The sequence below is a fragment of the Mustela nivalis genome (genome assembly GCF_964662115.1).
Source record: "Mustela nivalis genome assembly, chromosome: 5".
Classification (NCBI taxonomy): Eukaryota; Metazoa; Chordata; class Mammalia; order Carnivora; family Mustelidae; genus Mustela; species Mustela nivalis.
The window spans coordinates 87,914,046-87,928,696 of NC_139024.1; the positions used below are offsets into that span (position 1 = coordinate 87,914,046).

The 14,651-nt window shown below is 53.3% G+C and overlaps 2 protein-coding genes across 7 annotated transcripts in view; one reads left to right on the plus strand and one right to left on the minus strand.

The window, feature by feature from the left end:
• The window catches only part of LOC309865956 (uncharacterized protein C6orf132), a gene marked incomplete at its 5' end in the record, with an annotated part of 33,841 nt that extends 33,167 nt beyond the window's left edge, over nucleotides 1-674 (minus strand). The window contains one exon of the mRNA XM_082733031.1: nucleotides 530-674. Within this exon, the coding sequence (XP_082589157.1) occupies nucleotides 530-674 (145 nt within the window). The remainder of the gene's footprint in view (nucleotides 1-529) is intronic.
• Nucleotides 1-14,651, plus strand: part of CIMIP3 (ciliary microtubule inner protein 3) — a 21,619-nt gene continuing 6,968 nt past the window's right edge. Inside the window, exons 1-3 of one of the 6 annotated variants that reach the window (XM_082733085.1) lie at nucleotides 758-870; nucleotides 6,725-6,790; nucleotides 12,134-12,427. In XM_082733085.1, coding sequence (XP_082589211.1) covers nucleotides 781-870; nucleotides 6,725-6,790; nucleotides 12,134-12,427 — 450 coding nt within the window. In that variant the 5' untranslated portion in view covers nucleotides 758-780. Of the gene's footprint in view, nucleotides 1,160-1,372; nucleotides 1,462-6,724; nucleotides 6,791-12,133; nucleotides 12,428-14,651 lie in introns of those variants that run through there. The other 5 variants (XM_082733089.1, XM_082733088.1, XM_082733086.1 and 2 more) reach the window with 5 other exon arrangements.

Consider the following 14,651-nt stretch of genomic DNA (forward strand, 5'->3'; position numbering starts at 1 on the left):
CGGCCCCAGGCCGAGCGGGCAAGAGCCTGTGACCGCAGGAAGGGACTCGGGTGTCTTGCACCCACTGGTCATCTCGCAGCAGTGGCTTCGGTTGATTTTCCCTGGGCCGCCCCTGTGCAGAGCCGAGCGTGTCAGCACCAAGAGAGCAGCCCCTCTTTTTGCCTAGGACCCGGGCCAGGAACTGAAGGGACACCCCCTGGGCCTCGGCTGGGAGGAACAAAGCTCAGGAAGACTTTCTGACGACAGTAACTCAGACGCACTTTTCACCGAAGGAGGGAAAATAATCACCTCGGACGAGCAGCCAGGGTAAGCGGCGAGCGGCGGGGGGCCTCCCTCCCTCCCCGTCCCTCTGGCCCCTCGACCCTCTCCCGGGACAGCCAGCCGGCCGCCTTCCCTTCCCGGCAGCGCCTCCGCACCCGGGGCGCAGGTCGCGGCGTGTTCCTTCCCGGCCGCGCGGAGCCGCGCCTCCCGCGCTCCCCGCCGCCTCCCCCGGGCCCGGGGGGCCGCCACCCAGCGCGCGTGCTCCTACCGAAGTCCCGGCTCCCCTCCTCCGGGGCCTCCTGGGTGAAGATCCAGGGGGGGTTGGTGGCATAGAGGGAGGTGTTGGGAGGGTTGGCGTGCTTCTTGCCGAAGAGTTTGCTGAAGGTGCCCTGCACCGTCTGGTTCTTTTTCATGCTGCCGCCGGCCGCGCGGCACCAGGGGAAGGACCTTCCCTCCCCCGGCCGTGCCCTGCCCCGGACCCAAGTCCGCACCGGCTTCCCCGGGGGCCCCTAACAGGCCATGCCCCCCGCCCGGCTCCCCGCCCGCGCGCACCCGCGACAGGTGCTGCGGGCGCCGCCGCTCGCCTGCAAATGCGAGCTACCTGGACAGGTAAGAGGCTGCCGCCGAGCCCCGGCCCCGCCCCGCCCCGCCGCCACCGCCAGGGCCGCCCCGCCGCCCGACTCCCCCGGCTGCATTCCTGCCCGCCTCCTCCGACAACAGGCCATTGTTGGCACGGCCCGGTGGGCTGGGGACCTCGCCCAGCCCACGCCCAGCCTGGAAGACGAGCCGCCGGCCTCCCCCGGGTCCCCTCCTGGCCCTCCTCCTCCTCCACCCCTCTTCTCCCAAGGCGAGGGAGGAGGCGGGCTAGCTCCCTACTCCGGAGGAGGTTCACGACCAGGTCAGTAGGCGCGCTTTGGGCCCCACACTGGGGCAGTGGCTGGCCCAAGCGGGCACGTTGCGGGCCTTCCAAGATGTGGGCCGTGAGCCTTCAGTGGATTATAAGGAAGTGCCCGTGCAGCAGAAAAGAGAAAGGAGGGAAGCAGTAAAGGAATTTCCCTAGCTGATGACAGAGGTGGGAAAGAGCGACAGTGACCCAGCTCCAAAGAGAATGCAGGACGCCTGAATCTTGCCATTTTTTGTACAACAAATTCTCTTTCCTTTTCTGTGAAGTGAAGTGAATATAATTTGTGGAAATTCAAGGTGGGTTAAGTAAATGTAGTGTTGAAAAACTCAGGGTGGGTTGAGCCCACTTAGGGTTCAGTTGTCTCTCCTGGGAGAGGAGCTGTGGCCCCTTAAGGTACCCGGGAGGACAGTCCTGGCTGGGGTGGGCGGTGGCTGCTGCCCTAGCGAGGAGTCCTGGGAGTTGGTTGATGACTGGGAGACCAAGCGCAAGGTGCTGAGAGTAGGGGACTGGCAGGCCAAGGGGTTGGACTTCCACGCTTCCTGGCAGCGGGCATGGATGGGTGGGTGGGGAGACCAGTCCCAGACAGTCCCTGAATTTCCTCTGAGTGCCCCCAGACGGTTGTATTTGTCCAAGTCTTTGTACCAGGGTTCCCCCTAAACTTTTCATTCTAAAAAACTTGGAAGACTGGTAAAATGACCACCTATACACCTTCCTCCTGGATTGTCAATGTGTCACCATGTTCGCATGCAAGCCCACACACACACATACACACACACACACACACACACCCACACCTTTATTTTTTTATTTTCATTGCTGTAGGTGGAAACTTGCAGATACCCTGGCCCATCCCCTCATGCATACTTCAATATCCACTGCCTAAGAGTCAGGACATTCTTCTAAGTGACTGCAGTAGCTACCACACTGAAGTATTAAACATTTCCCCGTTATCCCTCAAATGTCATTTTTGTTTATTATTTTTTTTCCCCCAATCCACAGAGCCAATGTGGTCAAGAGCCACACATTGCATTTGCTTATCGTGTGCTTTTAAGCTCTGATTTAGTACCACCACCCTTGCTTTTGTTTTTCATGACAGTGGCTTTTTTTTTTTTTTCTTTTAAGATTTTATTTATTTATTTATTTGACCAGGAGAGAGACAGCCAGAGAGGGAACACAAGCAGGGGGAGCATGGAGCAGGGAGCCTGATGTAGGCGGGGCTGGATCCCAGGACTCCAGGACCATGACCTCTGCTGAAGGCAGTCATGTAACAACTGAGCCACTCAGGTGCCCCTACAGTGTCATTTTTTTATTTTGAGAGAGAGAGAGAGAGATCACAAGTAAGCAGAGAGGCAGGCAGAGAGAGAGGGGGAAGCAGCCTGAGCAGAGAGCCAATGTGGGGCTCGATCCCAGGACCCTGGGATCATGACCTGAGCTGAAGGCAGAAGCTTTAGCCCACTGGCCACCCAGATGCCCCATACAGTGGCATTTTTTAAAAGTCCTCTTTACTTGCTCCAGGTTAAGAGACAGGATGAGTTGGGTTTTCAGGGCTTGTGGCTATGAGGTCATTGTCTTCCCAGCAGGAGGGAAGAGACTGAGGAACAGATGGGCTTGGGTTGGGGGCGGGGCAGGAGCTTCTTTGGAAACCCTCATGTTACCCAAATGGTTTTGGTTGGAGACACGCCTGGGGTCAGCCCTGTCTCACCCCAGCCACTCCATGGCACTCCTGAAACCCACTGCTGTTCATTCAAGGAGCAATTATGGAAGCTCTCCCAACTGCCTAGTTCTGGGTTGAGGGTTTCAGGGTATCCAGGAATATAAGAGCATTATAGAGGCCTTATTTCTACCATAGAGGATCTTGGGGTCTCATCAGGGAGACGAGGTGTACATGATCCGAGGTGGTAGACCACGATGACTAAGTAGAACAGGGATTGCTGTCACTCATACACATAGCAGGAATTCAGAGGAAGGGAAGTCAGCACGGGCTGGAGAAGTCCAGGAAGGCTTCTTAGAAGACTTGAGACTTGAGCTGGCCCGTGAAAGATGACAAGGATGTTAACAGGAAAGGGAAGGCCACACATACCCACATGCACACACACCCATACTAACCATCCCTCCATCCTCCTGTCTCCGCAGCATGGTTCCTCCCATCGTCCACACAGGGAGGGCACAAGGGAAACCCAGATGCCCCGTGCTGCCCTGGACATCATGATAAACTGCCTGAGGGCTCCAGACACTCAGGCTTGAGATAGAGTCTTCTTTCTTGGAGACCTTGGAGCCATGAAGCGTGCCCAGCTTGGGTAGCTCCTGGGTTCTTCTGCCCTGAACCAGCAGCCCCAGCAGAGCCTCAAGGGAGAGGCTCCATTCATATGCAGTGCTCCACTACAGACCTAGTGTTCTAGAGAACTGCTCTGTGCCAGCGGTGGGCTGTGAAGGATCCGGACGGGTCAAAGACATGGCATCAAAGTTCAAGTTGCTTTAGTCTATCTGGGGAGGCAGAAAGAGACAGGTGGAGAGATGAAGAAGGGAAGTTAACGAGGAGGAGACTAAGGGGGCAGAGGTTCAGAGCAGTAGCTGTGGGGGTGGGAGCTGGAGCATCTGGGAGGGCATGCAGGAGGTGTGAGGGATGGGGCAGGAGCTCTGCGTAGTGGGAGGTGGGAACTGGCAGGGGTGAGAGCCAGGTCATGGCAAGATTGGCCAGGGTATCACGGGCTTCAGAAGACCATTTGGTAAGATGGGAAACAACCCAAACTGTCCATCTGGAGATGACTGGTTAAGTAAATTATGGCACGTCCACACAGTGCAACTCTAGAGGTGTGAGTCAGCCGACTGTGTCCAGTTATCTCTCAGATAAACTGATAAACTATGGACAAAACGGTGTGTCGTTTGCTACCATTTGGGGCGAGATAAGTATGATCTTATTTGTATGGGTACAGAAAAACTTTGGAGAGACCTTACAAAACTAATAGAAGTGGTTACTGGAGGGTGGGTATGGGGGGAACTGGGCAGATGGGGGGATAGAAGTGGGAGGGAGAACTTTGACCAAGTACATTTTTATACTTTTTCATTTTCCAACCATGTAAATGTATTTGCTGTTCAAAACTAAAGAAAAAAGTGTGTCAACTATACTTCAATTAAAAATAAAGAATAGGGTGCCTGGGTGGCTCATTTGGTTAAGCATCTGCCTTTGGTTCGGGTTGTGACCCCAAGGTCCTGTGTTGGGCTCCCTGCTCAGTGGGGAGTCTGCTTCTCCCTTTCCCTCTGCCCCGTCCCTGGCTTGTGCTCTCCATCACTCACTCTCTCTCCCAAAGAAATAAATAAAATCTTAAAAATAAAAAAAAAATTAAAAATTAAAGAAAAATAAGTAGGTGCCTGGGTGGCTCAGTGGGTTAAGTCTAAGGGTCCTGGATCTGAGCCCCACATAGGACTCTCTGCTCAGCAGGAAGCCTGTTTCCCCCCTCTCTGCCTGCTGCTCTGCCTGCTTGTGATCCATCTCTCTCTGTCAAATAAATAAATTCTTAAAAAAAAAATCTAAAAAAAGAAAAAAATAAGTAGGCAGGAGAGTCTAGAAATATGGTCTATGAACCAGCAGCATCAGTATCACCTGGAAACTTACTAGAACTGGAGAATCTCCTGGAAATGGAGAAACCCCATCCCAGACATTGGGCAACCACTCTTGGGCCTCAGTTTGTTTGTCTGTCAAACAGGCTATTAATTTAAGGTTGTTATGAGATGCAGTGAGCTGATGGGTTAAGGCACCCAGCAGAGGATGTAGGTTTTAACAAGGTTCCTGGGTGACTCAGGACCATGTTAAGGTTTGAGGAGCTCTGGCCTAGAATCTGTGGTTACCAGGAGCAGGCACTGGTGACTAATAACAGCTGTGGGGTTTGGTTTGTTTGTTTTTGTTTTTAAAGATTTTATGTATTTGACAGACAGAAATCACAAGTAGGCAGAGAGGCAGGCAGAGAGGAGGAAGAAGGCTCCCCACTGAGCAGAGAGCCCGATGCGGGGCTCGATCTTAGGACCCTGGGATCATGACCTGAACCGAAGGCAGAGGATTTAAACCATTGAACCACCCAGGTGCCCCTATTTGTTTGTTTTTTAAGTAATCTCAACACCGAACCTGGGGCTCAAACTCATGACCCCAAGATCAAGAGTTGTCCACTCCACTGACTAAGCCAGTCAGACTACCCTATAGCTGTGTTTAGAGGATGGTCATCTAGCAGCAGGATGGGGGGTGATGGGAAGAAGGAAGTGGAGGCTAAGGAGCAAAGGGGAGCTGCTCAATTGCTCAGTAAATTGGTTAGTTATTTAGTAAAGCAGGAGAGGAGTGGGGGTAGGACTTAGTTTACCGGTGGTAGAAACAGAGCAAAGTTGTTAGTCTGTGGGACATTTTTTAGGAAGAAAGGGAAGTCTTGATGGACTGTTTGCATATAGGGGAAGTGAAAAATGCACTGAGCTGGTTTCCTCATTTTTTTAAAAAAGATTTTATTTGAGATAGAGAACAATCGCGAGCAGGGAGAAGGGCATAACGGGAGGGAGAAGCAGGCTCTCACTGAGCAGGGAGCCTGATGCAGGGCTCGATCTGAGGACCCCAGGATTGTGGCCTGAGCCAAAGACAGATGCCTAACTGACTGAGCCACCCCGGTGCCCCTGCTTTCCTCATCGGTAGCGTAGGTGTAATAGTGCCCCTCATAGTGTTGTCAGGAAGATTCAGTAAGATTGTGGGTGTGCAATGCCAACACAGGGCCTGGTGCCCACGGGCGCTTCCCAAGTGTTTGTTCATTTCTCTGGAGGTGTTTCATCCGTGACACGAGGGAGAGAGGGAATCGGTGTGATCTTGAACACCAGAAGGCTGTCAGGCTGCAGGGTCTGAATGTCAGGGTTCTTTGTGCTGTTTTACCACCCATTTCACCCGGACTGCAGTCCCACATTGGCAGGGGCTGGTGGGGGGCAGCCTACGGAAGGCCTGGGTTCAACGATGGGCACTCCGTCTCCACCAGTTCGGCCCTGGTGGCCTGGACAGCTTTGGAGTCCAAGTCCCCTGGGGCAGGGTCCCTCTCTGTGCCCTGTGATGCTGCAGCAGGGCCCCCCTTTCAGCTCATAACAACACCTCAACCTGCTCCCCCAGTAAAAGAAACAGCCAAATAACAGGCTGTCCTTGAAACAGCCAAAGCCCAATCCTGTAATTAAATCTTGGCTCCGCAATGACTTAGGAACCTCCGAGAGCCGACTTTCTGGCCACTTCTGGGCTGTGGGGTGAGATTGGGGCACAGAAGCTGTAGTCTTCTCAGAGAGCCAGCCAGGACTCTGTCTGGCTTTCCCTCCATGCAACAAAGCCAAGCACTCCTGTCTGGGAGAACGCACTCCGTGTGGGGCAAGTGCAGGGTGAGCAGTGCTGAGATCCCCAGCACCCCCATCCGGGTGTCTACAGGGGCAAAGGTCAGCGCTCCCAACTCCCGCATGCTACTGAGCTACAGATCCTCTGGTCCAGCCTCCTGCTTCGGGCTGGAGACACCTTATACCAGACCAGCTCCTAAAGCTGTTTCTTTCCATCTGCAGAGGTGGGTAGGCTCCAGAGCCTGGACCTCAGCATTCCTCTGGGCTGGACGCGTACCAAGAGATGAGGTCAGGCTTAGATGAAGGCCAGCGTGGGTGGACACCCACCTCCTGAGAGGAGGCTCAGAGAATGTCATTACCCGGCTCCCCGAGAGTGTGGAGATCCAAGTCCAGCCCTGGGTGGTTGGGGGGTTATGTTGCAGGGTGCTGGAGAGACACTCATTTTCCTTGGTAACCATGGGCTCTGCTGAGAGGACCGTGCCATGGTGGCAAGGATCCATGCTGGGGAATAGGTTTGAATCCTGACTCTGCTCTTTGGCCAGAGTGTGGCCACAGCCAGCTCCCATCTCTCTGAGTGTCAGTTTGCTCAAATGGAAAAGGAGCTATTAATGTCAGGTTATTATGAGGTTCAACAAGATAGTTGAGTTGGTTCAGGTATCTGGGAGGCTGACTTACGGTAGGTCCTTAGCGCCTGCACGTTCCTGCCCCCGTTCCCTACCCTGGCTCTGGGCAGAGAGGGGCTACCCAGAGAGCAGCAAAGACCGACCAGAGGCCCTGCCAGCCTGGAAGAGGGCAGTGACAATTCAACCAAAGAAGCTTAAGAAGGAAAATTCCACTGGAGCCCAGGAGACAGGGTGCGGCAGGTGTCTACAAGATCACCTTGAAGGCCAGGCGAAAACATCCCATTGTAAAACACACCCCACGATCTGAAATAACACGTGTATGTGCACATGTTAAAAAAAAAAAAAAGTTGCTAAGTACAAAAAGCAAATAACAAAAATTCCATGTAGATTGTGACCATAGATATAGAAAGTGAATTTGTAAATGGCCAAGGATTAGAAGGGAGCAGAACCATGGAGAAAGTGGAATGCCAGGACTACATGTGGGGATTTTTGTCTCGTTTTGTTTTGTTTATTTATTTATTTATTTGACAGAGAGAAATCACAAGTAGATGGAGAGGCAGGCAGAGAGAGAGAGAGGGAAGCAGGCTCCCTGCTGAGCAGAGAGCCCGATTTGGGGCTCGATCCCAGGACCCTGAGATCATGACCTGAGCCAAAGGCAGGGGCTTAACCCACTGAGCCACCCAGGTGCCCCTCGTTTTGTTTTGTTTTGTTTTTACCTTTTAGTACTATGCTCTGCTGGTAGGTCATTTGTTTTAAATGAAAAGTCCATAGATAATAAAGAACATAAATTTTTTTTTAAAGATTTTTAAAATTTATTTGACAGACAGAGATCACAAGTAGGCAAGGAAGGCAGGTGGCAGAGAGGGAGGAGGAAGCAGGCTCCCCGCTGAGCAGGCTCCCCGATGCGGGGCTCGATCCCAGGACCCTGGGATCATGACCTGAGCCAAAGGCAGAGACTTAACCCACTGAGCCACCCAGGCATCTCAAAGAACATCATTTAATATGGAAAGCATTTTCCTTTAAAGAGTCCTTCAGCAGAGAACCCAGAGATGCCCATTCTAGAGCCACTTCTGCCACTAACCTCCTGTGAGACCATGCAGCTAGCCTGAGCCTCAGTCTCTGTCTCTACAATGGGAGGGTGAAATCCAGCACTCAGGTGTGGTTTCACATCCAGTTAAAATGCTCGTTGGCTGACAGAGTTGGGACAGGAGAACAAATAAGGCTATCTGGCACCTTCCGTGTGAAGAGATTACTCTGGCTCCAAGGAAAGAGTGAGAAATGGGATGTAGCAGGCATTTCCTGGCACACCAGGACCTACGCCCGGGCTGCGGGAGCTTCAGATATTCCAGATCATTCCATACCTCCAGGAATCAGCCACACATTTTTTTGCGGGCTCTGCAGACCAACCCTGGAGCTGGGACTTTGAACCCTGGGGGCCCACCTGGGTCCGGCTTATCTCCAGCTCTCCCTAAGGTCTGGAGGGAACAGCTACTGATCCTCTCTTCTGTGTCAGGCATGGGGGCCAAGTGGATTGCTTTTGTTAACCCACCACCATCATCAGTGCCACAGGGGACAGGACAATACACTCATTTTATGGATGGAGAAAAGACCTTAAGTAATGTTTCCTCCTAGTTTATGGTTAATCAATTCTGCTCTTAGGACTCTGCCCCAAAATAACCCCCCCAGGTCCACAGAGGGCCAAGGATGGGATAGCATTGTGTTGTTGTCTGTTGGGATGGGGAGTGAAGGCCCTTGGGGGTCCTGGGGTGGGGAGCAGAGACATGAAATGTGGTGGATGCCCTGAGTGGGCTACTTCTCCATGGGAACCAGATGCTGGATCTTAAAAACACTAGGGAGCAGGGCTCCTGGGTGGCTCAGTGGGTTAAAGCCTCTGCCTTCGGCTCAGGTCATGATCTCAGGGTTCTGGGATGGAGCCCTGCGTGGGGCTCTCTGCTCAGCGGGGAGCCTGCTTCCGTTCCTCGCGCTCTGCCTGCCTCTCTGCCTGCCAAATAAATAAATAAAATCTTAAAAAACAACAACAACAAAAAACACTAGGGAGCCTTCCAAGTAAACAAGCGAGATAAAAAACACACCATGCCACTTAGGTAAACGAAAATGACCCGCATGCACAACAATAGTACATATATTTTGTAAGAATCTATGAACGAGAAGATGCTCATTAAGTGCATTAGAACAGTTGCCTCTGGCTGGGGCGGGTGGGAACGTGGTTGGAGACTGGTGAAGGGGGAAAATTAATGCGAGAGAGGAGGCCTCCGAAGACCAGGGAAGATAAGGCCCCATGAATAAGGTGTATGAATAACTCAGCCCTCAATACTTGAAGTTCAACAAAGGGAAAACAAGGAAGGATCAGAGAGGTTAAGTAATTTGCCCAAATCACACAGCAGGTAAGGAGGGGTGGAAGGAACGGCCAAACAACCAGGCCTACGTAGAGCAAGATGCTGGGAGAACACTTCGGCAGCGGGGAGGTGGGGGGTAGGGGGTGGGGGTAAAAAGGTGTGTGGGTGCCGGGCGAGTTTCCTGTGCTCCAGGTAACTGTGGCCTTTACCAGCTCCAGCTCTCCCCATCCTTCTCAAGTGCCCACCGAGGAGGATACAGGTCAGTCCTTACCCTCCAGCAACTTTGACGATGAATAAAACGAGACGACGCTTGGAGTGTGGCAGAGAAGTCAGAGAAGGGTGGTCTTCAGGCGTCAAGAGTGAATCGGTGTGGTCTGGGGTTTAGAAATAATAACAGGATAACTGCTGGTACCTACCACACAGCGGGCAGGGCTCTAAGCTCATGGGGTGGGGGGGCACAACAAGCTTCCAGGTGGATTCCATTATTAGCCTCACTTTGCAGATTAGGGATTGAGGCAGAGACAGGTTAAGTGATTTAGGCAAGTCACGTAGCTGAGAAGTAGCAGTGCTGGGATTTGAACCCAGGCAGAGTGGGTCTGGGGGCCGCAATTTTTTTTTCTAATATTTATTTATTTGAGGGGCCCCTGGTTGGCTCAGGGGGTTAAGCCTCTGCCTTTGGCTCATGTTATGATCTCAGGGTCCTGGGATAGAGCCCCACATCTTGATCTCTGCTCAGCAGGGAGCTTTCTTCCCCCTCTTTCTCTGCCTGCTGCTCTGCCTACTTGTGATCTCTCTCTCTCTCTCAAATAAATAAATAAAAATATATGTAAAAAAAAGATTTATTTATTTGCGAGAGGAGGGGCAGAGAGAGAAGGAGAGAAGCAGACTTCACCCTGAGCATGGAGCCTGATCCGGGGCTCAATCTCATCACCCTGAGATCATGACCTGAGCGGAAACCAAGAGTTGGATGCTTAACTGACTGTGCCATCCAGGTGCCCCATGATCTCAACCATTCTGTGATTGACGAATGAAATAAGATAGATGTGGCTTGATGGGCCAGGCCTTCCTACAGGAAGTCTCTCCCCCGCTCTGCCCCACCTGGAGGTTCCCACCAAGAGGATGGCACAGCCTGGGCAGGAGACACTCCCGGGGCAGGGTCCAGGCCTATGGTCAGTTGTGGGAGGGGGGGTCCTTATTTGAAGTCTTCAGGATGGGATTCAATCCCCCTTCCTTCAAATGTCCAGAATGGAGAGACCAGACATCCTCATTGTGCACATGTAGAAACTGAGGCCCAGAGAGGCCATGCGACTCGTTTCAGGTCGCCAGGCACCCAGCCCAGTGCCTCCCCATTGGGCTGAGACAAGATGTAGGGTGTGTTACACTGTGGTGCCCTGCTCCCTTGAGAGAACCCTTGCCTGCCTCCTGGGCTCCTTCCTGACAGCTCCTTCAGGCCGTGGGCCAGGAGCCACGCCACTTTCCCCACCATCAAGAATACCATGTTCCCACCTTCCCTCCCTCTCTCAAGCAAGCTACCATTGCCCCAGAGCCTTGGAAAACCCTGATCAGAGGCTCCATGAAGGTAAGCCTCTCCTTCCCGCCCACCCTTTCAGAAATTAGGGGTCATTACCATCAGGATATGAGATCTGAGCAGGACACATGCCATCAACACCCCAGCTCCCGATCTGCCACAGGGCCCCAAAGTCCACCCCGTAAACGACGGTCAGTGCTGACACAGTACCAGGAAGGAAACGAGTGCTGGGCCCAGCCCAAGCCAGCGGGGCAGAAGGCAGGAAGTCACTGGCTTGTACTATCTCCCTCTCCTCTGGCCCCAGGGAGAAGCCCAGTTTCCTTCCTATGTGTGGGATTTCTGACACATTCCTGGAAGGTGCCTACGGAGTCTGGCGTTGGGAGGGCCTGGTTTTCGAAGACGGCGACAGGATGGCCCATTCAGCCGCCTACCCATCAATCCCGTTACCTGCCTACCCACAATAATAGCTCATAGTTACTGAGTGCTTACTCTGTGCCAGGCACGTCCTGAGTGCTCTGCCCAGCCCTAATCGGCCGAGACCTATAGTCTTCCCACTTTCCAGATGAGCAAATGGACAGCTAGTAAAATATTAGAGCCAGTTTCAAGCTCAAGGAGTCTGACTCTTGGATCTGCTATCCCATCCTCCGCAGCACAACCGTCCCCCCATCCAGCCATTTACTGACCACCTGTTTATCCTTTCACCCAGGGACACCCCGCCCAGCCACCTATCTATGGAACAGCATATGCAAAGGCTTGAAGTGGGAAAAGCGGGTCATGTTTAGAAACCAGCTTCTGCATAGAGCGAGGGGAAAAATAGCTCAGATCATGGGCATCTGCCCGGCAGGCGTCTGTCTATCTCCTGCCCACCCACTCTCCCATTCCTCTGTCTGTCCGTGCATCCGTCCACCCTTTCCTCCCTCCCTCCAGCCATCATCTCGGTAATTTGGAAGGCAGAGAGATGGGGAGACAGAAAGGGAAGGGAGAGTTGGCTGGGGACATTCCCTCCCTGCCAGTAATTTCTTATGACCTGTTGGGGGGTCTGGGGGGAAACATAAGGATTTCTGGAAGTACTTGAATAACCAGGAGAATTTCTTCCCCTTTCTACTCACCCCACTACCCACAGGTCACAAGTCCTGAGAGACTGTGGGAAGAGGGCACTGCAGGGTGGATCAGTATCAAGGCAAAAAGACACTTCCAGGCCTTGAGACTCCAGCCCCCGGCCCGGCCCCTGTGTCTCCTTGGGAAGACCGAAGGAATTGTGCTGTCAAAGAGGCATCACAATGTCCCTGCCTACCAGCCACCCCCCACCCACCCCGCATTCCCAGTATTTTCCAAGAGTCCCTGGGAGACTCTGGAGCCCGCAATCACCAGAAATCCATTTCACCAACAAGAAAGGCCCCAGTCAACGATGTACCAGGTGGGATGACAAAACAGGGCTGCATCAGGGCAGCCCAAGGGCATTAAGTCTGATTGATTGGAAAGCGTATGAAGGCCCCAGCCTGGCCCACCCACATGGCTGGGAGCTGGGGGCCTCCTACGTAACAGCAATGATAGCTGAAGTTTACTGAGTGCTCACGAGGTTTAGGCACTTTATGGCAAATGTCCCATGAAATCCTCACGGTAACCCTATGAGGTAGATAACTTCCGTTCTTCCCACTTTATAAGTGGGAAGACAGAGGTATGGAGTATTATAAATTCCTGAAAGATCGGCCGCCTAGCATTAGTGGTGGAGCGGGAATTCGCACCCCAAGCCGCCATGCTAGACAGCCTCACGAGGAAGCTAAGGCCCAGGCTGGGCTTTCTCATCCTCTCCCTTCCCAGCTCCTCTGGGAACCACAGACCAACACGCTCCGGCAAAGAGGAGCGTGTTCGAAACCTACGGGTACCCGCGGGAGGGGGCTGCCCATAATTACTATTTGCATTATGTTCCCACGGTTCCCACCCCCACTGCTCCCCCATGGCATGCTGGTGGAGGAGAGAGCCTTATTATCCTCATTTTGCCAACAAGGCAATGGAAGCTCCAAGAGCTTCTGAGACTCGCCCAAGGTTGCCTGACCTGTAGGGGCAGAGTGAGGGCCTGAGCTCAGACCTTCACACTCCAGAGCCCAGGCACATTCCACAGCACCAGGTGCCCTGGGAGGCCTGACCAGCTGCCTCACCCAGTGCCATTTGCATTTCAAGAGGGCACCAGGATTCCCCTCCCCCCCTAAGAGTGAGCTGCTAGTGGTAGAAGGTCAGGGTCAGTGGGCCTGAAGTATTGGGAAGGGCAGTGTCTTCCCAGACCTGGAGAAATACCCCATATGAGGTCTTTGGGCCCTATTCAGAAAGCCCCACTTTTTTTTTTTTTTTTTTAAGATTTTATTTATTTGTCAGAGAGAGAGCACAAGCACAGGGAGCTGCAGGCAGAGGGAGAAGCAGGTTTCCCCGCTGAGCAGGGAGCCTGATGCAGGACTCGATCCCACGTGATCTGAGCCAGAGGCAGACACTTAATGGACTGAGCCACCCAGGCGTCCCAAGGAAGCCCCACTCTTGATTCACCCTCTTCCCTACTGTAAGTCCTGGTAAAAGGGACAAACACACAGATATGGGTGTCTACAAAGCCTTGGTAGCTCTGCCTGGGGCGGGGGGTGGTGAGGCTCATGGAGGGAGAGGTCTATTCAGGGTCCTTCTTGAGTCTCTAGCTGGAAATGGCAAATAAAAATAGGGTAGTGAGGGGCGCCTGGGTGGCTCAGTGGGTTAAGCCTCTGCCTTGGGCTTGGGTCATGATCTCGGGATCCTGGGATCGAGCCTCACATGGGGCTCTCTGCTTGGCAGGGAGCCTGCTTCCCCCTCTCTCTCTGCGTCTCTGCCTACTTGTGATCTCTCTCTCTGTCAAATAAATAAATAAATAAAATCTTAAAAAAAAAAAATAGGATAGTGAGAGGGAAGGGACTGGTGAGACTTCCTTGCCCCAGGCATGGGAGGCTTAAGTGCGGGCTGAGGAAGCAGGTGGATAGTTAGGGATCTTCCTCAAAGCTCTAAGGCAGGTTCTCAGCCTTGGCAGTGCTGACACTGTGTGCAGAGGATTCTGTGTTGGGGGCCTGTCCTGGCTCTGTAGGATATTTACCTGCCAGTAAATATGTCCTGGCCTCTCCCCACTGGATGCTGGGATCATTCCCACCATGAAAAGCAAAAATGTCTCCGGGCATTGCTAAGTGGTTTCCTGGAGAGAAAAACAGCCCTGGTTGTGAACCACTCCTCTGAAGTCACACACACAGGTATCCTCCCCCCACCCCCCCATCTCCACCCAGTGCACTTGACAGGAGAACCCGAGAGGGGAGGAGATGGTTAAATGAAACCAGATGGTAACCCGGAAAGTATGCATTCAGGCCCCACCCTCCCCCAGAGCTGGCAAGTGCTGGGCCCTAGGCTGGTGATGGGGTGCTCTCAGCCCTCTGAGGTTAGTCACCTGAGCCTGGCTGGGCCCTTGGAGGGAGCAGGGCAAGGCTGGGCTGCCTGGGCTTCCTCTCCCTCCTCCCCCCTCCTTTTCTCTCTCCTCCTCCCCTTGCCCCTCCTCCCTGGTGTCTTCTCTTCCTCCTCCCTTTCCTCCTCTTCCTTGCCTTGCGGCAACGCCGCTCTGCCCCAGTTTCTGTGAGGGCCTC